Source organism: Salmo trutta, chromosome 20, assembly GCF_901001165.1.
Source record: "Salmo trutta chromosome 20, fSalTru1.1, whole genome shotgun sequence".
Classification (NCBI taxonomy): domain Eukaryota; kingdom Metazoa; phylum Chordata; class Actinopteri; order Salmoniformes; family Salmonidae; genus Salmo; species Salmo trutta.
The window spans coordinates 48,278,358-48,302,491 of NC_042976.1; the positions used below are offsets into that span (position 1 = coordinate 48,278,358).

Here is a 24,134-nt window from a genome sequence, read left to right on the forward strand (position 1 = left end):
AAACCTCACGTTGTATGGGTCCCGCCTTCCATTTAGGTAGTCAGTCAATGTCATTGTAGTAATTAATTGGTTAATAATGCTGCCAATCGTATTTGAGCAACAAGCCTTTGTAGATTTGCAAGCTCACATATCGTGCAAGCACAGGTGCAATTCCAGAGAGCACTGGCAAGTATACCGTGAGCAGGGGGATGCATGTCGACACCTAATTTCTCGCGTTCAATTGCACTTTCTGGGCACACAACATTTTGGTCTGAGCTCTTAACTCTCTCTCAGCTCCTCAACATGATCCTCCGCGTCCTCGAGATTTTTTTTTATCTCAACCCTCTCCAACTGCGCTCAACATTATTTTCCGCGCTCTCGACATTGCCCCCTGCGCCTTCGAATTGTGAGACGGAAATTACCCATAGGCATATTTATACCAATCAAAAAAATGTTAGCTGCCATGGGCTAATTGAGATGGGGGGTCATTGGCTAATTGAGAGGGGGGTACAAAATGGGAGCCAGTTGCCCATCCCTGTTCTAAGGCGTAAAAATAACAGTGCCTTTGTGTCTGACAGGATATCAATTACTGGGTCGAAGCAGCTATGGCAACAATATGTCTGAGAATAATATTTCGAATATTGAGGTATTTTAGCATACAGGCAACTCAGTGACGGACTCGGCATTATTTCATAGCAAAGCAATAATCCAAGCCCCAGTTTGACGAATCGATTTCTGCAACCTTTTTAAAAGCAAGTGGCCAATTAGATTGTGAGTACATCTCTTCCCACCCTTCCTGCATGGTTCAGCTGTGACTAGAGCCGAAACCCGCCCGTTCCAAGCCCAAACAGTGAACAGACACTGACCGTTGTGTCCACCACAAAGCCGTATCTCCCTCCTTCCTCTCCTTCTCCATCGCATAGCATTCTTCTCTCTCCTCCAATCAGCCTTCTATAATTACCGAGAACCCCCTCCCCCCTCTCTTTCGCATCCGACACCACGTGATCATAACCAGACCGGTAACCTGCTGCTGGTGGGCGCAACGCGGAATCCAGAGAGATGAGGAGGCGAGCGCAACAGACAGACTCACTGCGCGTCTGAACACAACTACGAGGGGAGCGCTTGTCAAGGAAGCCCGTGGCATTTCTGGATATTACTAGGACGTCTCCGTATCGAAACCGAGTGATATAAACATTATTTGTTTCAATTCCTTCCACCAAGCCCTTTTTTCCATCTTTATTTTCTCTCCTCATCGTTGAGCATCCTTCCTCTACCTGCCTGCCCGTCCTCTTTCACTGGTTTACCTGGCTAACTTTCCCCTTGACACCATCCCACACACCCTCCATTGCCCGCCCCCGCCCCCTCCCCCCACCAGACCTTTTCACTCGAACCCCCTTCATATTGTAGCTGCGCCACCTCGAATCGGGCGGAACCCGTTGGTTACTCTACAGCACTTAATGGGGCACGCTTTCTTGCACGGAAGATGTCCCTTTCTTGGTCACTGAGCGCCCCGGTGAAACAGCCAACGTCTGGACCGGAGTTGTTGGTGCGTGTCTGCCTCTTTTGCCCAGCTCGCTTGTGTTGTCGGGGTACGCCGCTGAACTGAGATGGGTCTATCGGTGACGGCGGCGGCACTACAGGAGCCCCGACGCCCGCACCAGTGGAGCCGGACAGTGGGAGATTGGGTCTGGATCACCGTCGTTTCGTTTTTAGCCACTTTACCTGTAGAGCAACTTTGCGCTTTCCCGTCATCCCTCAGCGACTGTCAGACGCCTACCGGCTGGAACTGCTCTGGTAAGAAAGCCAAGGACTCGGGGGCATTTCTTTGGGCTACATTATCTCCCGTCTGTCTGTTCTGTCTGCCTGTTCCAGATGTTCGCAATGGTACGCAGGGCGGCTGATAGTTTTTGTGGTAAACGGTAATAGAAGTCCTAATGCATATGGACATTTGGGGTGGACAGGCTAATACATTATCGAGGGCATTGTCTGCAAGTAGCATCGTTTGGGTTTTAGGGTAAAACCTGATTCCAAATAGCCAAGGAGTGAGGATGGTCATCAGCCCTCGAGAATTTCAGGGTTGCCTAAAGGTCCCATTATATTATAATACGCTATGACTTTATCATCGACAACATACACATGCATTTTTCGCAATTTCTTTTCTGATTTACCAAAGTGGCACATTGATGTAAATGTCCATGAAATTAAATGTTTACCTTTCTTGCATTGTTTCGCCTAGAAATCAATTAATTAGCCATATTTGGCTATTATTATGAGCCTGTTATTATTATAACTAGCCTATTTTATTATTATTATTAGTAACTGTTGTTGCGGAAGAATTTGCGCGGTGCAAAATGTTTAATTGCAGTTATTTCTCAACATAGGTTCCTCACTTGAGGAATTCAAGTGCCACATTCTAGTTTATATTTTAGACTCCCCAAGAGTCTACAGTGGTCTGAAATCCTCCTATACACTTATATCAATGTCTCCAAGTGTATGTTTAATTCATTTTAATAACGCATGAATAACGTATTATTTCTTAACTTGTGAGCAATTGGAAATGTCACCAAAGACAATATTTAATCCATTGCATGCACCACAATGCATTTATTTGTTCACTATAGGCTTCTACAAACCATTTCAATTGTGTAATCTATAGATTACCAAAATACAGCTAGCCTATTTGTCTGTTCTTTAGCCTACTGTACGGCGAAATATAGCCTTTTCTTTTAATCTACCTGGGGCTGTTCCGTTACCTGCAGGAGTTTCATTTAGTGCTACCCGGAATATGAACCTTACAGATTTTTTTTTATAGCCCAGTGTAATGTAAACTTGTTTTCCATTTTCTGTGCCAAACCGATAAAAACATGGTCGCGAGGCTGTAAAGCACGTTCGCGCGACAGCCTGCCTTTGTAAATCATCTGACTGTGCCGTCGTAGATTTTCTGTCGCGTTTCTAAATTTGAATCCTAAAATAGCCTCAACCCTTTACCCCACATTTGAGAACAGTAGGCCTGAGTGCTAGAGCATTATTCAATACCCACTGATTTTGCATCGTGCAATTATCACTGTTATTTTGCCTGTAGCTTACATAAAATGCAAAATGATTGTGATGACAATTTATTATTTTCGTTAATCCATACACTTGGACCTGTAGCCTTCAACTAATTTTCTTCATAAGCATATGAATGTACTTGAGAAAAGCACTCTCTACTAACCCCCAGTCCAATTACCCATCAGGTTGCCTATTATCACACAAGAAATGTAGATAAGCAAATAGACACTGTATTTTTTAGCAAGAATGTTCCAACAAACTATGCATTTAAGTGGAAATGAATGCAGAGCACTACCTGAAAATGGTAGGCTGCAAGGTCTGAATGCTTAAAAGCCAACATTAAATATTTGGCCAACATTGCCAGAGTAACAGGTTACGATGGCAATCTTGGGACCAGGGGACTAAATATGCTATCCTGAATGCGTTTTATGTCCCATTTCCTCAGCCAGTGAGGAATGACTTGAGTGCGTCCCAAATGGCACCGTATTCTCTATGTAATACACTACGTTTGACCAGGGCCCTTAGGGCTATTGTCAAAAGTAGTGCACTATATAGGGAATAGGGTGTCATTTGGGACATATGCTTGGTAGCTAAGCTATTACTGAACCGCTGTAGATAATTAGGTCAAAGCTCTGTCATTTATCAACCCCGGTTTGCATCCCTCGTTTCTCTCTAATGGTCTGGACTAGACTTGACTTAAGAGACTTATTTTAGTCTTATTGCCTTTTCACATCCTGAATGTCTATCTTATTAATGGATTCATATAACTAGTTTCACTTTGTTTTTTAGGGTCTAAACTTTGTGACTGTGGTGTAGCAATGGATTGTGTGTGTGTGTGTGTGTGTGTGTTCATAGGCCTAACCAACATGGTCAAGTTCATTGAAGGTAATTGTGAGGGTGAATGCGTTATTGTTGTTGATGATGATGAAGAGTAGGTGTCCCCCACTCAAACCCACATGATCCTCTTAGGGGGCTGTGTCTGAGCTTTTATCCCTCCCAACATGAAAATGTAACAAGTGACACATTGTCCATTATGAACATGAATGGTCATCCTCAATGATGCAAAACACTGAAACATAAATAGCAGCTGGACTCAATGGAAGCCGCCTTCCTCGTCATGGTCTATATAAACTAATGATATAATGAATGGATGTTTTCAACACCATGTCCGTGGCTGCTTTGACATGACAGTGAAAATACTTTGATTGCAAAGCAGGAAATGCATTATTTGTCATCATATCCTTCTTTAATGGTAATATAAATAATAATAATATATGGAAAATCCTTCTCTTCACAAGCTGCCCCACATACATTATACATAGAAAAAGATAGCTGAAATCAGGAGATTGGGAATTATGTGACGAGAAAGGCCCAATATCATCTAATCGAAACAGGATAAAAAATTGCTAGGTTTACAGATGTAGGATCTTAATTTGATCATCCCGTTGCAGGATAACTTTCCTGCTATGCAGGAAATGTAAAACGTGCAGTTTATTTGCGGTTTAAATGGACTTCTGAACTTTGTTTCCATTTATACATTTCAGACTTGATTTTCCCTTACAAAAATGTTTGTTAATTATAATCCACATAATTCACATTTCATGTTGCTACAGGATTATTTTGATGCTGTAGCAAACTGGCTGAAATTAAGATCCTAGATCTGTAATTGTTGACTGCTTCCCTCCAGCAACCTTTCAAACAGGCCTTTTTAGATGTATAAATCACCGTAGATTAACTAATGGCCATGACCTGAGTTCCCCCTTTCATTTACACATGAGAGATCAGAAAGAGTGCTCTTGAACACATAAATCCCCCGCTCTTTGCAATGCTTGTTACCACTAACAAGCAATGGTTCTCTTACAGGAGAAACAATTCAAACCTGTAGCCAGGAACTATGACATACTTGACGTAAGAATGAGGTCAAAGAAGAGTCTCACCCTTGCTGTTGTTCTGTTTTACATTTCTAATGTATTCCTTTTTTTTTGACCAACACAAGGCTTGAAAACAGGGAATGTCCTATAGAGCTATCTGGCTCTATGTGACAGATGCAGTTCCACGTATGTTGGTGACGCATTGGGCTGTGGAGAAATTGCTTTGGGTTGCATAAGTGCTTTGCTTGCCATCTTAATAGTTGTCATATAAACATCACCTTTTGCATATTTGATGTTTGCCAGCTTGTTTTGGTAAATTATTTAGTTCACTGTTATCTCCTCCTTTAACAGTGGGTGGGGCATAGGAAGTACAAATAGTCTTGGCCTCTGACATGGCATATTTTGCAGCTAAGAGCACATTAGGCCTGGAGCAATATACAGATGTAGGATCTTAATTCGACCAGTATTGTCACAGCAAAATAATCCTGCAGCAACAGGATTTTAACGTTAAGCCCATAATGTTGTTTGATGGGTGGTTAAACTATAAGCTGGCCAAAATGAGGCTGCATGAAAAGTGCAATACTGTTAATATAACTGTGTGTTAGTGTGGGTTTTCAGTGAATTTATGTAAATCATGAAGCTCATCTGCAATTCTCAGCAACAACAGAGTGATCAAATTAAGATCCTACATCAATTTTTTATGTTGTGGAGGTGCCGGTGGGGCTCCAACTAGTGCTCTGGTAAATAATGGCCTGATGGAAACAAAGCACACCCTCACATGATTGGTTCATAGTTCAACGACTGCATTAGCAGCTCACTATGTGTAAATGTATGTATATGGGTGGGTATTTTCACATAATTCTGGTTTAGGCATGCTTGTGAGTGGATAAGGTAATGGTTAGCGTAGGGGTTAGTATATAAACACGTCTGCATTCGACCAACTACCACTTGTGGCCTTCAAGTCCTGTGCGTGAAACGCTCGGCCGCCCCAACCTACCAACCTGCTCACCAATTCCTGTAATGACTATTCCTGCATTTTCTAAGAATGGCAATATGTTTAAAGACACACAAACTGACCTTCCCATAGACTCACTTCGAGGCAAGCAACACTGAACCATGCATGAAAGCACCAGCTGTTCCGGACGACTGTGTAATCACGCTTTCTGTATTCGATGTAAGACCTTTTAAACAGGTTAACATTCACAAGGCCAGACGGATTACCAGGACACGTACTCGGAGCATGCGCTGACCAGCCAGCAAGTGTCTTCACTGACATTTTCAACCTCTCCCTGAACCAGTCTGTAATACCCATGTTTCAAGCAGACCATGATAGTTCCCGAGCTCAAGAACGCCAAGGTAACCTGTCTAAATGACTATCGCCCCGTAGCCAAGAAATGCTTTGAAAGGCTGGTCTTGGCTCACATAAGGATAGGCAACAACACGTCTGCTACACTGATCCTCAACACTGAGGCCCCTCAAGAGTGTGTGCTTAGTCCCCTCCTGTGCTCCCTATTCACCCACGACTGCGTGGCCAAACACGATTCCAACACCATCATTAAGTTTGCTGATGACACAACAGTGGTAGGCCTGATCACCAACAACGATGAGATAGCCTATAGGGAAAAGGTCAGAGACCTGGTAGTGTGGTTCCAGGACAACAACCTTTCCCTCAATGTGAGCAAGACAAAGGAGCTGATCGTGGGCTATCGGAAAAGGCGGGCCGAACAGGCCCCCGTTAACATCGACAGGGCTGTATTGGAGATGGTCAGGAGCTTCAAGTTCCTCGTTGTCCACATCACTAAGGACTTATCATGGTCCAAACACACCAACACAGTCATGAAGAGGGTATACCAACACCTCTCCCCCTCAGGAGGCTGAAAAGATTTGGCGTGGGCCCTCAGCACACTGGGCCCTCAGATCCTCAAAGAGTTATACAGCTGCACCATTGAGTGCATCTTGACTGGCTGCATCACCGCTTGGTATGGCAACTGCTCGGCATCCGACCGCAAGGCGCTACAGAGTGTAGTGCGAATGGCCCAGTACATCACTGGGGCCAAGCTTCCTGTCACCCAGGACTTCTATACCAGGCGGTGTCAGAGGAAGGCCCTAAAAATTGTTAAAGTCTTTATCCACCCAAGTCACAGGGTGTTCTCTCTGCTACCACATGGCAAGCGGTATCGGAGCGCTAAGTCTTGGACCAAAAGGTTCCTGAACAGCTTCTACCCCAAATCCATAAGACTGCTGAACAGTTAGATTTTCTGCTTTTCACCCCCTACCTACATGTACATAGTACTTCAGTCAATCACCTAATCAAACCTACATGTACATATGACATATGAATCAATCCCCCCAATTACCTCGTACCCCAGCACACTGACTCGGTACCGGTACTCCTTGTATATAGCCTGTATGTAGCCTTGCTATTGTTATTATATTGTGTTACTATGATCTTTTTATCTATTTGTTAATCTTCTTACTTTTTAACTGTATTGTTGGGAAAGGGCTCGTAAGTAAGCATTTCACGGTAAAGTCTTCACTTGTTGTATTCAGCACGTGACAAATAAAACATTTGATTTCAATTCAATTCATTCAATTCAGTTACCTGAGTGTTTTTTGTAGTTAGCAAATGTTAGCTACAAGCAGCTCACCGATTCATATTGTTCCCGAAGGCAGTAGTGTATCACAGGTTCAAAAAACACTGAGCAACAACGAGAACTGTTACTGCTACTGTACCTGAAATTCTAGGCTGGACCAACCCATAAATGTCTGTCAGGGAGACACTACCTCACGCCTGCACATACTTTATGAATTGTACCTTTAGTTTTCCAGGTTGGCCTATATATTTGAGTCTTGTTAATTTGTGATTTTCCAGAAATCCAAGAATGTCTCAAAAAGAAACACGGCACGTTCTGAGATTCAATGTCTTTTGAAAAAAAACAGTGTTTCTCACCCACTCTTTTTTCTTTCCGTTTTTTCAGACAATAAGTGGATTGCAATACTTTCAGCCTAGAACTGTGAGAACACAAGACACTTTCGGCTTCACTACTGAATGTCCTAGATGTTGGCAGTCTGTAGCTCTGACTGTGTCTTTGAGTCTATGGCTTTGGGTCTGACTGTGCAGTAATTTATCTGATTATGTAACCGCTATGACTGTGACTTGCTTTTTGTGTCTGACAGTCAGCAAAGCACAGCTATTGAGTCTGTATTCATATCTGGTATCTATTTGACTCTTTGGTCCACATTCATTCACAGATAAATGCAGACTGCATTGCGGTTGCACTCACGAGCATTAAAACCACCACACCTCACAAGCTGTAGAAACTACTTGTCATACAAGCTGTCCCATCACCCTTACGGACATTGTCATTAAATGTTGACACATAACCACACCTGTCCTTAAAGTTGAAATCTGTTTCGGTGAAAGTGCCATGTCCATTTGCGATATTACAAAAACGTTTCTTCAAATATCGAACAATGTTTTTTTTCCCTCTAACATCATTGTACATCACTGCACGCGTGATAAAACAGAGTATGTAGTGCAATTTTTATTTTATTTTTTGTTACGTTGTTGGATGCTCATCTCCTCCTTTTCAAAAACAAAACAATAACAAATGATCTGGGGTGGATCTCAGCTTTAAAATACAGCAAAACGTTCTGACTAAACCTACAGTGGGGTTTACATTCATCTGAGATTGATTGTTACTGTCTTTGTGCCTTTTCATATGACATTTACTATTTCATCAATTTACAGTCAACAAATGAAGTGTAGTAATTGCTCCCTAATTGTATTTGAAATATTTATATTTTTATTGTCATGTTTATCTTTCAAAATGTTGTCCTGCAAACAGTTGGGGTTTTTCAAGGGAATCTTTCTACAATTAACTTGTCTGTTTAATATGCCTATAATGTATATAAACATATGTACAGTACTCCTACACTAAGTTATATATTATTTAATATATTGATCTTAATGTGGTGCCATTTCTAAAGGCAGTTTATTGCATTCCAAGAGCTATTTTTGACAAGTAGGATACATTACCTCTCTAAACTCCTGGGGCACTGCTCATGTGTCACATTTGACACCTGCTTAGTAAATCCTTATGCAACTTGCATGCCATGTATTCTAGCATATTACCCAAGGAAACACAACTTGAAGTGATTTAGGCTAATTGTTTTCTGTCAGCGGTAGAAGAGAAACAGCTCTATCTTTGAGGGTGGGTCAAGTTTATGTTTCAAAGGCGTGTTTTTGAGGTGATTTTGGATTACTTAGCAGATTTCGAGATGTATGCTATTTTAGGACAATTTTGTTGGAATTGGCTGGTGCTATTTTTCCCATTCCTTCTGTATATTCTGGATAGCCAATGGGTGATTCCCCACGAAACTAGAACAAAAAAAGACCATGAACATTTAATCAATAGAAGGTTCCTTTGGAGGAAGGATTGTTGACATACATTTGACATTTGTATCTTGAAGCATAATTGAGAAATTATTAATTGAAGTTGGAACATTTATGACATTTTGGCCATACCCAGGCCTCCTTTAAGACTCATAATGTTTCATCTGTAGGTGCTACAAAGCAAAAATTGGTGTCATATGATTAGTATTTTATTTTCAATAATAATTTTCTTACATATAGATTTTTTTATTTGGCAAATTATTGTATATATTGTTGAACATAATATAATCTATAGGAATATCAAAGTTTCAGAGTGGGATCTATGATAGTTTTAAAGTTATGGCCCATTTTATACAGAGACATTTGCTTAGTCGGCAATGTAACCAATCGCAGGCCTCCTTTTACCACCAGCAGAGGGTGACCATTTTGAATCCATTTTCGCATTCACTGTGTTGGAAATGCTTACAAATTGGATCATAATTCTACAAGTAACAAGAGATCCCACTCTGGAACTTTTGATATGCCCATAGAGTATATTATGTTCAAATATATATATATAAATAAAATGTGACAAATCAAAAATGATATGTTTTCAATATTCATGTTTATAATTTTCAATACTCATAAATCAATCGAAGATGAAACATTATGGAGTCTTAAAGGAGGCCTGGGTCAGGCAAAAAAGTGACAAATATTCTAACTTCAATTAATTATTTCTCAACTATGCTTTAAGATACAAATGTCAAATATGTGTCAACCTTTTTCTTTTGTTCTAGTTTTGTGAGGAATCACCCCAACTGTATATGGCAAAAATACCATGGGATCGCCTGACTTTAGAACACTCCCAAGGTTTGAAAAGGCTGACAAGTTTAATTTTGGAGTATTGTATCCTTTAAGTGGGCATTTGTAAGACTTGTTGGAGGATAAGGTTTCTGGGACTAAGCAGGCTATTGTTAGTGTGCTGGGAACACGTGAACACCTCTGTTTCTTTCCAAGAAGTGAATTAGCCTGTAGCATGACTGCTACCATTCCTCTCCGCGTGAGTGTCACCCATGTGTCAGCCCCTTGCCACTTTCCCAGGGCCCTCGTCTCATAAGTGCTTCAGTACAGCAGCCATATAATCCAAGTGTCACTCCGACGTCCATACTGCTGCTTCTGGCTGTATGATTATGTGGCGCCGCTAAGAGCTAACACTTGCTGCCCATTAAGAACCCATGTGAATAGCAGGTTGGCTATTTTAGCATGCTAGACTCCTTTCCTCTGAGCAATGAGCACCATCCAGAGAAGAGAGCTTTTAGGCTGATGGCAGGAGAGTTGGGCAGCACTCGGGACGGAAGTGCTGTCGTAATGTTTAATCCATCACCTTACTACCCATCCCCTCTTGAAAACAACATTGTCATGTAGCTGGCTAACAATCAACAACACATTAATTGCTGAGCTTTTAGAGGCCAAGTGCATGACTCAGATTATTGCTGTTTTCATTTTATTTTGGAAGAAATGTCAAGCAGAAATTGCTCATATGACTAAATTGGCCTTCTATTTGAGTAAAACATATCAAAAAGTGATAGCTTAGGTTATGCATATCTACATTGAATCCTCTTTCAAAAATGTTGAGAATCTCTTATCTTTAATCTCAAAACGTGAAACACACGCATAGATGAAAATTAATATTTAGTGCGCAGGTACTGTACATGAATGACATGAATGTCAATTGTCCAACATTTCTGAGCTAACTCGAACTAAGTTTGTATGACAAAAATGAGTGAATGGTGTACACAACACAAAAGAAGGCCAAGCCTAATGACCTATTAATGCAGGTTTTATGTATTATAATGAGGATAACCATCATCCTCTTTTTCTCTGGAAGAGCCTCCACTTCACTCTACCTAACTTTGTTTTCGTCCCAAATAATAGCTCCTTTTTTGTCAATGTGTTGTATAAAAGACTACTGCTTCTCAGTTTCAAATGGACGCTTTTAAGACCACTTTGACATGCGGGTGCTATTTGTAAGCAATGTGCTCAGGTAAAATAATAGCCTGGAGCTTTCTGTCCTGTTTCATGCCCATGAGACTGCTTGATTCAATTTGGGATGCTTCGTCTGAGTCATTTGATATACCTAATTCAGACTGAATTGTATAAAATCCAACATTACGTCCCAAATGGCACCCTATTCCCTATACAGTGCATTACTTTTGACAAGAGCCCAATAGGCCCTGGTCTAAAGTAGTGCAATTTAAAGGGAATAGCGTGCCATTTGGGATGCACACACCCCACTGGGCACTGACGTCAATTCAACGTCTATCCGACAGTGGTTCAACGTTATGTCATTCAAATGACGTGGAGACAATATTGATTAAATCAGTGTGTGCCCAGTGGGGCAGTGTCCTTTTTGCCTCCTCGGGACAATGCCTAGGGTCAACCTTGTTGTATAAAGACAGACAGAACTTCCTTCCCTAAAGACAAAGACAGACTATGTTGTTATAAAATGTAGCATGACTAATGGAAGACATTGATTTCTCCAGTCCCCACTGGGCACAAACATCAATTCAACATCTAGTCCACGTTATTTACATGCGGAAACAATGTTGATTCAACCAGTGTGTGGATCATTTGTACGGTTGTTTTTCCAATGGACTTTTTTTTTTGCAATGGTATATGTTTAATGGGATTATTACAAAATGTATCCCTTCCTGAAAGATTAGTGGAATCTGTGTGGGTAGCTGGACAGGTAGGATGACTGACAGTGAGGGTGAACAGGTGGTCACGGGTCAGGTGACAGAGGAATGGACGAGACTGAGGCAGGAATACCTTTAACCTCTCTAGGGTATGTGGGACAGTTGGTAGAGCATGGTGTTTGCAATGCCAGCATGGTGTGTGCAACGCCAGGGTTGTGGGTTCAATTCCCACAGGGGGCCAGTAGAAAAAAATAAATATATATATAAATAAATTAAAATGTATGAAATGTATGCATTCACTACTGTAAGTTGCTCTGGATAAGAGCGTCTGCTAAATTACTAAATAAAGTGGTATATTTACTGAGTAGTCTGTGTTGCATAACAAAGGAAACAGAATAACGTGTATCCAATCAAATCCATCATCACAAAGATCTAATCATAACAATCTTTCATTATAAACATCATTTAGGGAATTCAACAATCCAGTTCATTAATAAGTCAATAGGAATCATCGGTGAGTAATTTAGGCTCGTAACTATTTATCATAAATCATGAAAGAATAATACAAACACTGATCAATCTATAATCGCCATTATCAGTGCCGATCAGTTCAACAAACAATTACTTTCTTATTTCACCCTTTCAAGTGTCTTCATGTGTACACGGAATTTCATTTCATATTAACCATACCAATTGCATAATTGGCCTATGATGATCCGTAGGGCCGGAATCATTGACCATTCACATTAAACAAAATGTTTGAAGCGTGCGCTCCAAGCCACGCGATAATAACTTCAAACAACAACTGATGGCCCACTCTCCCGATCGCAACAGATAGTTCAGATGAAAGTTCAGATGAAAGGTAACAGAGTCGGTGGACTTACGTGGATTAATGGACGCACAGAACTTCTGGATTTGACAGAGTGAAGGAAGAGAAAGCAGCGCGATCAGGCGATGGTGATGTCCTCCTTTTATGGAGTGGAGATCTGTCGGATATTTCCACCTGACCTAATTAAAGCGCCCCTGGCCCAGCTGAGTAAGTGGCAATGAATTAAAGGATTATTCCACCAACTCCATGGGCTTTTTCTACAGCCAGCCCGGAAATTGGTTAATTTCCACACTCCTCAAAAAAGGCTCATTGCTCCCCGTCCTCTGTCATCTCAGGCAGAGGAATTAGTCGGGCAACTGGCCGGATATATGTCCGGTTCTTTACCTGGATCTCCACCGATCTAACACGACCATCGGTCCCAGGCATGATCTTAGTGATACGGCCCACAGGCCAGGAGGCTCGAGGCAGCTGAGGGTCCACCATCATTACGACTTGGCCAGTTTCCAGGCTGGCCATTGATAATAACTTCAAAGCTGTTATTGGTGCCATTGGTGTTCTAATGTTAGGAAGTCTTATTCAACCAAAAATATTTTAATCTCAATGCGACTGTACACTCTTCAAAAAAAGGTAGAAGAACTCTTTTGGGTTCCATGTACAACCCTCTGTGTAAATAGGACAGTAGAATAAACTTTTTAGAGAATAGGGTGCCATTTTTGCAACTTTTGCTTCAGTATGTTTATGCATTCAGCTAAAGTTTTTTATGTTTTGTGTTTTTACATGGCAGGTTTTGATGACCGGGATACAGACCTCTTTTTGTGTGACACCAACACCTGCAAGTTTGACGGAGAGTGTCTAAGAATTGGAGAGACAGTGACGTGCATCTGCAACTTCAAGGTAAGACACTGTTCAATGTTTTATTCTCAGAAAAATGTTTTGGGAAAAAGTTGCATATTCTTCTGTTCATATGCAGCGGTCGTTATAAAATGGCATATTATTATTGCAACCTCATTTGGTTGTAGAATTATTTTCATGGTGGGGATGCCTGTTTGTTGTTTTTCAAACGAAGGAGTGGGCCTTTTAATGTAACAAAAATTGAATTTAAACATTTGTGTTTTGTAGTCTACACCAGTGTTTCAACATCCTTAGTGCTTCGACTCAGAAATGTGCTTTTATAACTCGCTGATTGGTGGCTGGACACCAAAACCCACTAGCTATCAAGAGGGAGGGGACTACGATGTATAGTGAAGACATAATTTACCGCTTCTCATAAAATCGAATGTCACTCTCAATCATGGTGTCTGTTTTATGCATTCCACTTCATTGATGGTATAGCCATTGACAACACACAGATTTAAATACCCTTATTAATAACATAAATCCAGTGAATGATGCTGTACTTAACGGCTTATGCTTCAGTTTATTACCAATCTATAACAAAAATGCAACAAACCAGCCATCCATTGATTGATTTTTTTGTATTGCTTTTACCTCATTCAAACAAATATGCTCTATATTACCTACATAAATGAAGATACTGAGATAAAGCACATGGATATGCCTAATGCGTTTCAGCTCGATGCTCTCATGTCCAATCCTGCGAGCTTATCAGCACATCCAGCGCCAAAGCTTGCTTTTATCTCAATTTTGTACTTCCCTGGGAGCGAACATTAGTAGAAGCGCAGAGATAAATGACATTACCTCTCCATTTCTCATCCCCGAGATCTCGCACTGATAGTGGCTGTCATTCGGGACAGAGCTCTCTCTGTGAAGCTTAGCAAGAGGCGGTTAACACCGCTTTCATGTCATACTGACTTAATGCTGGTGTGGCCTTGGGTCACGGCCTGCCGTGGCATCCTGTGTCTCATGGACAGGACGGGACCTGACGCCAATGCGCTTAAACCTACTAGCCGTCATGTCTTTATTCCATTAAGCGCAGTAATTCAGCAAAATGTATCCTCTTATGGGGGGACTGTGTCTGAGGGCGGCTGTGTACTCCCCAACCCCTAATGTCCTAGCATGCACAAACATGCATTAGTGTGCAGGCACACACACGCACACACACACACTTTCAGCCCTTGAGGGGTTACGTGCAGTATAGTTGAGAGGAGGAAGTGGGTTTGATCTGCGAGAATCAATGGATGCTATTCAACGGCAGGATGCCCATTCAGCAGCTGTGTTAGATAGCTAGTCAACCCACACTGCCCGTGTGTGAGTGTGTGTACACACGTTTCTGTGTATGCGTGTGTAGCTAAAGCTTCATGCTCATGTGATTCTTGGACATGCTGTGAAATATCTTGTTATCGTTTAATGACACTTGAACTGGGCTCTCTTATCTGTGTTTAATTGGTGGGTTGTTGTGCTCACTGTACATTTTTTGTATGTCCTTGAATGAATGTAATGTAGTATTTTGTCTTGAGTCATGCTTGGATTTTTGGTTGAAGGTCATTTGTCATCCATCCGTATTGGCTTATGACTCACTTTCTAGCACCTCAGTATTTTTTTTCTCCAAAATTCTATTGTGATAACGGCTCCGGCTTGCTCTTCAAGGTGTAGTTTTGACCCTGTCTGTATTGTGTTCTGTAACTCCATAAAACGTGGGGTTGTGCCATTTTCTCTGCTGTAATACATTGGATGTCATGCCATGATGTTGCTGTAATTTTCTCTAATATCTGCCCATGACTGTCTTTCAAGCAGTTTAATGGCATTCTGTGTATCAGTCCACAATGTTGCTTTTATTTCCTCTAATATCAGGTTGTTACTGGTCACTCAGCATTTTGATGTCATTCTCCTTCCAATGTTAGGTTGTGATGAGATTCAGACTTCTGTGGATGTGAGAGTGGGAAAGGAGAGCGTCTCCTTCCTAGCTCTCAGAGCAAACTACCAGATATCACTCTCGTACACACACACTCAAATACACATGCATATGCACACACACACACACACACACACACACACACACACACACACGCACACACGCACACGCGCGCGCGCGCACGCGCACACACACACACTTAAATACACACACACTGAAGGACCGTAGCTATGCCACGAAGCAGTCCCAAGTGGCATTCGGGAGGCCATTATCAGAGCATTCCTGATGGAGACCGTGTTCCATATATTTGTATGCATTTATGATACTTTAATCTGGGGCCATGTGAACCTTCTGGGAAGGAGACATACAGTCCATAGACCGTACGTTTGTCAGGAAGTGGCTAAGTATAGCTAAATATTTTCGAAGACAACTTTTATTGGGAGTTGTTACACCAACGCCTCCTATTGGCAGAGGTAGGTATCGTCACTAACGTGAAATGACAGGACAATGGATAATACATGACACAATATGTTTAATCTCCCCTCTTTCCTTCCTTCTTTCCATCCAACCCCGCTTATCTGTTGCTCCACTCCCTCCCTTATACCTTCCACTAACTCTCTACCCCCTACCTCTCTACCTCTCTCTCCCTCTCTCTACGTCTGCCTCTATCTATATATTGTCTATTCTCCCTGCAGCTTCTACTCTCCTACTCCTTTCTCACATATGTGGTGTTCCTCTTATCTGTATTGCATTAGTAGTGGGTCTCTGGACCTGCAAGCCCTCAGACTTCCCTTGGGCTCTACTGTCATAGTGCGCTGCAAAGCTGACTTCTACCTTTGCATGACGAATGTGCCAATTAAAATCAGCGTGAAGAAGAGTCCAGTACCAGCGGCAGCTCCCTGAGCTGTGCCTTTGTCTTTGTGAGCAGACTGTGTGAGCTGATGCAGGTTGAGTGAAGGGCAACGTCGATAGATGGGCACTCCTGTAGTGTCCAGCAACACATGATGTTTTAGGGCCTAGAAATGGAGCCTGAAGGCCAGAAGGGAAGTCCGTGTATAACGTGATGCTACTTTAATTGGTGTTGTCACGATAACATTTTCCTAATGATACGACACCAGGCCAAGTATCACGATACCAAGTAGTACCACGAGGAAAAACTTCTGTGGCCTAGTGTCCTGTTCACCCCGTCCCCTGGACGCTTGTTTCCATTTTCTAAACGTTATGTGCATGTGCTACACAAAAAAACCTGCCACTGATATTCACACTTATACTCAATACAACACATACTGAATTTAACTTCACTCTGTATAATAGAATACTGCATAGAATGGCTAATCTGCTCATATTTACAAAGGTCTACCTGTGATTTGGCTGGAGGAACAGGAGGAAGGAATATACATGCATAATGATCTGCAGGTTATTGTGGCAGTAAGGGGAAAACACTGCATGAAACCTTCTACTCTTCAGTTAACACACAGACACACACACACTCTCCCTCCCTCACACTCTCTCTCTCTGTCTCCCTCTCTCTCGTAAATAAACACACACACACACATACACACACCAATCTCTCTCAAACATACACACACTGTTCCCAACTTTAAAAATGTGAAGCACCATCAGAATGTAATGAGCACCAGAAAGAGAAAGATTTTTGATATAGTTTGGCTTATGTGAATCCTACCTTTGAAGCACATCTCTTGAGTAGCAGACCCTTTTCCTTTCTACTTGTGCCAATAAAATGTGCCTATGCCTACTGTCAAGTTACCAGATTTTTAGCTAGCTAGGTAACATGACTGAACAATATCAAACCAATAAATAGAGGGATTAGTTTAAAATGGCCTGCGACATCGTTTGTGAAATTATATCAGATTGCACAGGAAGAAAAAAAGTGTAGCTCTGGTTATAGGAGTCATATTTTTGTAACCGTTTTAGCTCGAGACAAGACGTTTTCTTAGCTGTAAAGGTGCAAAAATGAATGCCTGTCACAAAGCTGTTTTTCATCTCTGGCACTGCTGCATGACAGCAAACTTGCAAAGCCTATACTCAGACTGGCCTATGCTCCTGGTTACACCAGGGATTAAATTAAATACAATGTATCAACTTTGCTTGCTCTGAGCACTGCTCCAATGTATCAAATATACAAATGTAACAACAGAAGCCTGATCAAGGTCTCTCCATCCCCGCTCGCCATCACTGCTAAATTATATTTACTTTATTGGACTGGTGCATACAAGAGATAAATAACTGACTTTATAAACATTTTATAACTGGTGCCAGCGGGTTCTTCAGATTGGTAGGGCCGAAAATATTGGTAGTATCGTATGAAACAGTACTACGGTATTATAAAATGTTGGTATCATAAGTATCATGACATTTTGGTACCGTGATATTACCATGTTACTGGTATACCGTGCAACACTAACTGTAATAGATGGACCGGAGATGAAAGTGTAGCAATAAGGGGAAAATATAAGGGAAACTCACTGGTGAGTATGTTCGGTATTGATGTGATGCAATAGCCCAACTAGCTCATTTGACCATGTTAGTAATTAAGAGGAGATCTGAAGACATTATCCTAAATTTGTCATTCAATGTAGAAATCCCACACAACCCATCTCAAGTCACCCAAACAACCTAATTGAATCATTTAACGCCATCAGAATGTATGGGGGGGGGGGCAGGGCTCTCTCCTCGGAAGTTAGCATCTGTGTCAGCTCCTCGGCAGCTCTAGCTGGCCTGTCAGACACCATTACAGGAGAGCCCGTCTCCGGTGACTGCACTGGGGAGACTCCTCAGGGACAGGCAGGCAGAGGCCTAATCAAGAGGAGACTGCCAACCGGTTAAAGAGCAGAAGCACAAGCCAAGCAGCCCCCAGTCTTTCCCACCAACTGTCAGAGCAGACTAGCATCCCCAACCATTGCAAGGCATCATGGGAGTTTGTCAATCACTCAGACAATGCACAACACATTTCTATCTGGGGGATGGGAGGAATACATCATCAGGTTAGACACGGAACGGATTTTATCCTGGGATGGTGTTCTTCAGAAGTTAGCTGTTGGTCCATTGCTTTTTTGTCATCGACCCCAACTGACATAAGCTCCCTCGGATGTGTCTTGAGTAATGTGGAGTGTTATTTATTTGTACTTTTTTTTTTAACTTTGTTTTCATGAACCAATCCACCCTCTTTGGAGGACACATATCTTTTTGGTTTTTACAGCTTTTCTGCTACATATACATACATTTTATGTATACATTTTACATACACATTTTACATACATGGTACTTTTGTATAAAGCAGTCACATAACAATAATACATTACCAAACATAAATTATTTAATCCCACCCCTCAGCCACTCTCAGCACATCCCACCTACTGTATCACCATAGACCCTTGTTTGGTTTCCATGTGCCATATATTTTTTGATTGTTTTTCGATGTTTTACATAAATGTTGAACCTTTCTAATCATATAGTATCCACAGATTGTGAGCTAAAGATGAAAACCTTTCCTACGAGTAAATATCATAGTATTTATTGACTGACTATGGCTTTCCAAATCACCCAACACTGTTATATGTAAGGTTCATTTTAAGTTAATGTTTTTTTTGACCATTCCTGAACCTGTGACCAGAAACAAGCTACATAGGGGCAATACCAGAATAAATGATCTAGTGATTCTGTCTCTTCGCAGCAAAGTCTACAGAGCTGAAATTGTTGTATGCCCCATATACAGTTGAAGTCGGAAGTTTACATACTCTTAGGTTGGAGTCATTAAAACAAGTTTTTCAACCACTCCACACATTTCTTGTTAACAAACTATAGCTTTGGCAAGTTGTTTAGGACATCTAATTTGTGCATGACACAAGTAATTTTTCCATCAATTGTTTACAGACAGATTTTTTCACTTATAATTCACTGTATCACAATTTCAGTGGGTCAGAAGTTTACATACACTAAGTTGACTGTGCCTTCAAACAGCTTGGAAAATTCCAGAAAAGGATGTCATGGCTTTGGAAGCTTCTGATAGGCTAATTGACATAATTTCAAGGCCTACCTTCAAACGTAGTGCCTCTTTGCTTGATATCATGGGAAATTCAAAAGAAATCAGCCAAGACCTCAGAAAAAAAATTGTAGACCTCCTCAAGTCTGGTTCATCCTTGGGAGCAATTTCCAAACGCCTGAAGGTACGACGTTCATCTGTACAAACAATAGTACGCAAGTATAAACACCATGGGACCACGCAGCCATCATACCGCTCAGGAAGGAGACGCGTTCTGTCTCCTAGAGATGAACGTAGTTTGGTGCTAAAAGTGCAAATCAATCCCAGAATAACAGCAAAGGACCCTGTGAAGATGCTGGAGAAACAGGTACAAAATGATCTATATCCACAGTAAAACGAGTCCTGTATCGACATAACCTGAAAGGCCGCTCAGCAAGGAAGAAGCCACTGCTCCAAAACCACCATAAAAAAGTCAGACAACGGTTTTGCAACTGCACATGGGGACAAAGATTGTACTTTTTCGAGAAATGTCCTCTGGTCTGATGAAACAAAAATTGAATTGTTTGGCCATAATGAACATCGTTATGTTTAGAGGAAAAAGGGGGAGGCTTGCAAGCCGAAGAACACCATCCCAACCGTGAAGAACGGGGGTGGCAGCATCATGTTGTGGGGGTGCTTTGCAGCAGGAGGGACTGGTGCACTTCACAAAATAGATGGCATCATGAGGTAGGAAAATTATGTAGATATTTAGAAGCAACATCTCAAGACAACAGTCGGGAAGTTAAAGCTTGGTCGCAAATGGGTTTCCCAAATGGACAATGACCCCAAGCATACTTCCAAAGTTGTGGTAAAATGCATTAAGGTCAACAAAGTCAAGGTATTGGAGTGGCCATCACAAAGTCCTGACCTCAATCCCATAGAACATTTTTGGGCAGAACTGAAAAGCGTGTGCGAGCAAGGAGGCCTACAAACCTGACTCAGTTACACCAGCTTTGTCAGGAGGAATGGCCAAAATTCACCCAACTTATTGTGGGAAGCTTGTGGAAGGCTACCCAAAATGTTTGACCCAAGTTAAACAATTTAAAGGCAATGCTACCAAATACTAATTGAGTGTATGTAAACTTCTGACCCACTTGACTGTGGTGAAAGAAAAAAATGCTGAAATAAATCATTCTCTCTGCTATTATTCTGACATTTCACATTCTTAAAATAAAGTGGTGATCCTAACTGACGTAAGACAGGGAACTTTTACTAGGATTAAATGTCAAGTATTGTGAAAAACTGAGTTTAAATGTATTTGGCTAATGTGTAAAACTTCCGAATTCAACTTTATATAGCGTTCTGTTGGTGGCAAGAATTTTGTACATTTTACATTAACATTTTAGTCATTTAGCAGACGCTCTTATCCAGAGCAACTTACAGTAGTGAATGCATACATTTCATACATTATTTTTTTCCCCCTACTGGTCCCCTGTGGGAATCGAACCCATAACCCTGGCATTGCAAACACCATGCTCTACCAACTGAGCCACACATTTAAATTGAAACTCAAAGTGTTGAATCATGTGTTGTTTTTTGTACCAGTTCATGCCATGGAATCGGTACATCGAAAATCTCTTCCCATTTATTTTGCAACAGCTGTCAACATTTTTGTCCTCACATTAAACTGGTATATTTTTGTATTCATGCCAATTCCTTTCAGCCAATTTGTATCTTTAATATATGGCAGGTAAACAATTTCCCTACCTTCTCACTTTCCACTTGCCTCCTCCATTTTTGTGATAAAGTTTGGATTGAGCAAACATTCCCATATATTTGTGATAGCAGCATATGTGCCATACATAACTCAACCGCTTATATTCCTAAAATCATTAATACATTTAATTAAAAAAAAAGTTGAAATCCATAAAGATTATTGTTTTTTTATTAATCAGTATATTTGAGGGAGGGATCAATAACATTTGTTCTATTCTTTTCTGGAGGATACAATTGAGATTGTAACCAGCTTTGTATGGCTTGTTTAAGAAAGGGCAATACTTTAAACATTTCATTTTCAATTAGTTGGATATGAGAAGTTGTAATCTGTATGAAGGCAAAAAGGCTATTTTTAAACAAAGGATAAGCCTTTCTTAATAATCTACTGGAGAACCATTTTGGATTTAAGTATAACTTATGTATGAGTGAAGCTTTTAGTGAGAGGTTTAAAGCTTTAATATTTAATCATTTTAGCCCCCCAAACTCATATTCATTATATAAATAGACATGTTTAATTTTGTCTGGTTTAGCATTCCATAAAAAATCTAATATTTTTTTGTTCATATGATTTAAAAAAGAGTTGTCTGGAGTAGGCAGCGCCATTTGTAAGTAAGTAAACTGTGATAGGTCCAAAGAGTTAATCAATGTGATTTTTCCATGAATAGATAACTATTTACCTCTCCATGTTTGCAGAATCGTATCTATTTTTGCAAACCTTCTATTGAAATTGAATGTGGTAAGTCCATTTTTATTTTTTGAGATGTGAATATCAAGTATATCTACTTGGTTTTGGAAAACTGCAAGGTAGTGTAAACACTGTCTTTTAACAATCCAGCATGTTACACTTGTCATAATTAGATTTTAGTCCAGAGAGGCTAGAAAAGTTGTCTAGATCTTCAATGAGACTGTGCAGGGATCTTTATTGTGGACTTGAGTCTTGAGTCACTGGCATACATTGCCACTTGCATTTTTATCCTCTGAATTTCTAACCCCTTGATGTTCTTGTTGGATCTACTTTTAATAGCTTGCATTTCAATGGAGATAATAAATAGATATGGAGACAAAGGACAGCCTTGTTTTACTCCTCTAAGAAGCTCAATACTTTCTGAGAAGTAACCATTATTTACTATGTTACATCTGGGGTTGCTGTACATAACTTTAACCCATTGAATAAGGGATTCACCAAAATTAAAGTAATCCAGGCATTTATATACGTTTTACAGAACCTACTCATCCAAGGGCTTTTCTTTATTTTTACTATTTTCTACATTGTAGAATAATAGTGAAGACATAAACTATGAAATAACACATATGGAATCATGTAGTAACCAAAAAATGTTAAACAAATCAAAATGTATTTTATATTTGAGATTCTTCAAAGTAGCCACCCTTTGCCTTGATGACAACCTTTGCACATTCTTGGCATTCTTTCAACCAGCTTCACCTGGAATACTTTTCCAACAGTCTTGAAGGAGTTCCCACATATGCTGAACACTTGTTGGGTGCTTGTCCTTCACTCTGCGGTCTGACTCATCCCAAACCATCTCAATTTGATTGAGTTCGGGGGAATGTGGAGGCCAGGTCATCTCATGCAGCACTCCATCACTCTCCTTCTTGGTAAAATAGCCCGTACACAGCCTGGAGGTGTGTTGGGTCATTGTCCTGTTGAAAAACAAATTATAGTTCCACTAATCCCAACCCAGATAGGATGGTGTATCCCTGCAGAATGCTGTGTTAGCCATGCTGGTTAAGTATGCCTTGAATTCTAAATAAATCACTGACTCCAGCAAAGCACCCCCACATCATAACACCTCCTCCTCCATGCTTTACGGTGGGAAATACACTTGCAGAGATCATATTTTCACCCACACTGCATCCCACAAAGACACAGCGGTTGGAACCAAAATTCTCCAATTTGGACTCCAGACCAAAGAATACACCAGTCTAATGTCCATTGCTCATGTTTCTTGGCCCAAGCAAGTCTCTTCTTCTTATTGGTGTCCTTTAGTAGTGGTTTCTTAGCGGCAATTAAACCATGAAGGCCTGATTCACACAGTCTCCTCTGAACAGATGATGTTGAGATCTGTCTGTTACTTGAACTCTGTGAAGCATTTATTTGGGCTGCCATTTCTGAGGCTGGTAACTCTATTGAACTTATCCTCTGCAGCAGAGGTAACTCTGGGTCTTCCATTCCTGTGGCAGTCCTCATGAGGGCCAGTTTCATCATAGCACTTTATGGTTTTTGTGACTGCACTTGAAGAAACTTTCAAAGTTCTTTAAACTTTCCATATTGACTGATCTTCATGTCTTAAAGTAATGATGGACTGTAATTTATTTTTGCTTATTTGAACTGTTCTTGCCATAATATGGACTTGGTCTTTTACCAAATAGGGCTATCTTCTGTATACCCCCTACCTTTTCACAACACAACTGATTGGCTCAAACGCATTAAGAAAGAAAGAAATTACACAAATTAACTTTTAAGAAGGCACACCTGTTAACTTCCCTGGGCAAGACCTAGTCAACAGCCAGTGGAATCGCGTGGCGCGAAATACAAATACCTCAAAAATGCTATAACTTCAATTTCTCAAACATATGACTATTTTAAACCATTTTAAAGACAAGACTCTCGTTAATCTAACCACATTGTCCGATTTCAAAAAGGCGTTACAGCGAAAGCAAAACATTACATTATGTCAGGAGAGTAGCCTGCCAAAAATAATTACACAGCCATTTTCAAAGCAAGCATATATGTCACAAAAA

At 40.8% G+C, this 24,134-nt stretch overlaps 1 protein-coding gene across 1 annotated transcript in view; it reads left to right on the top strand.

The window, feature by feature from the left end:
• Window positions 1-945: 945 nt before the first annotated feature.
• Window positions 946-24,134, top strand: part of tmeff2a (transmembrane protein with EGF-like and two follistatin-like domains 2a) — a 178,904-nt gene continuing 155,715 nt past the window's right edge. The window contains exons 1-2 of the mRNA XM_029703561.1: window positions 946-1,773; window positions 13,586-13,695. Of these exons, the coding sequence (XP_029559421.1) occupies window positions 1,587-1,773; window positions 13,586-13,695 (297 nt within the window). The 5' untranslated portion in view covers window positions 946-1,586. The remainder of the gene's footprint in view (window positions 1,774-13,585; window positions 13,696-24,134) is intronic.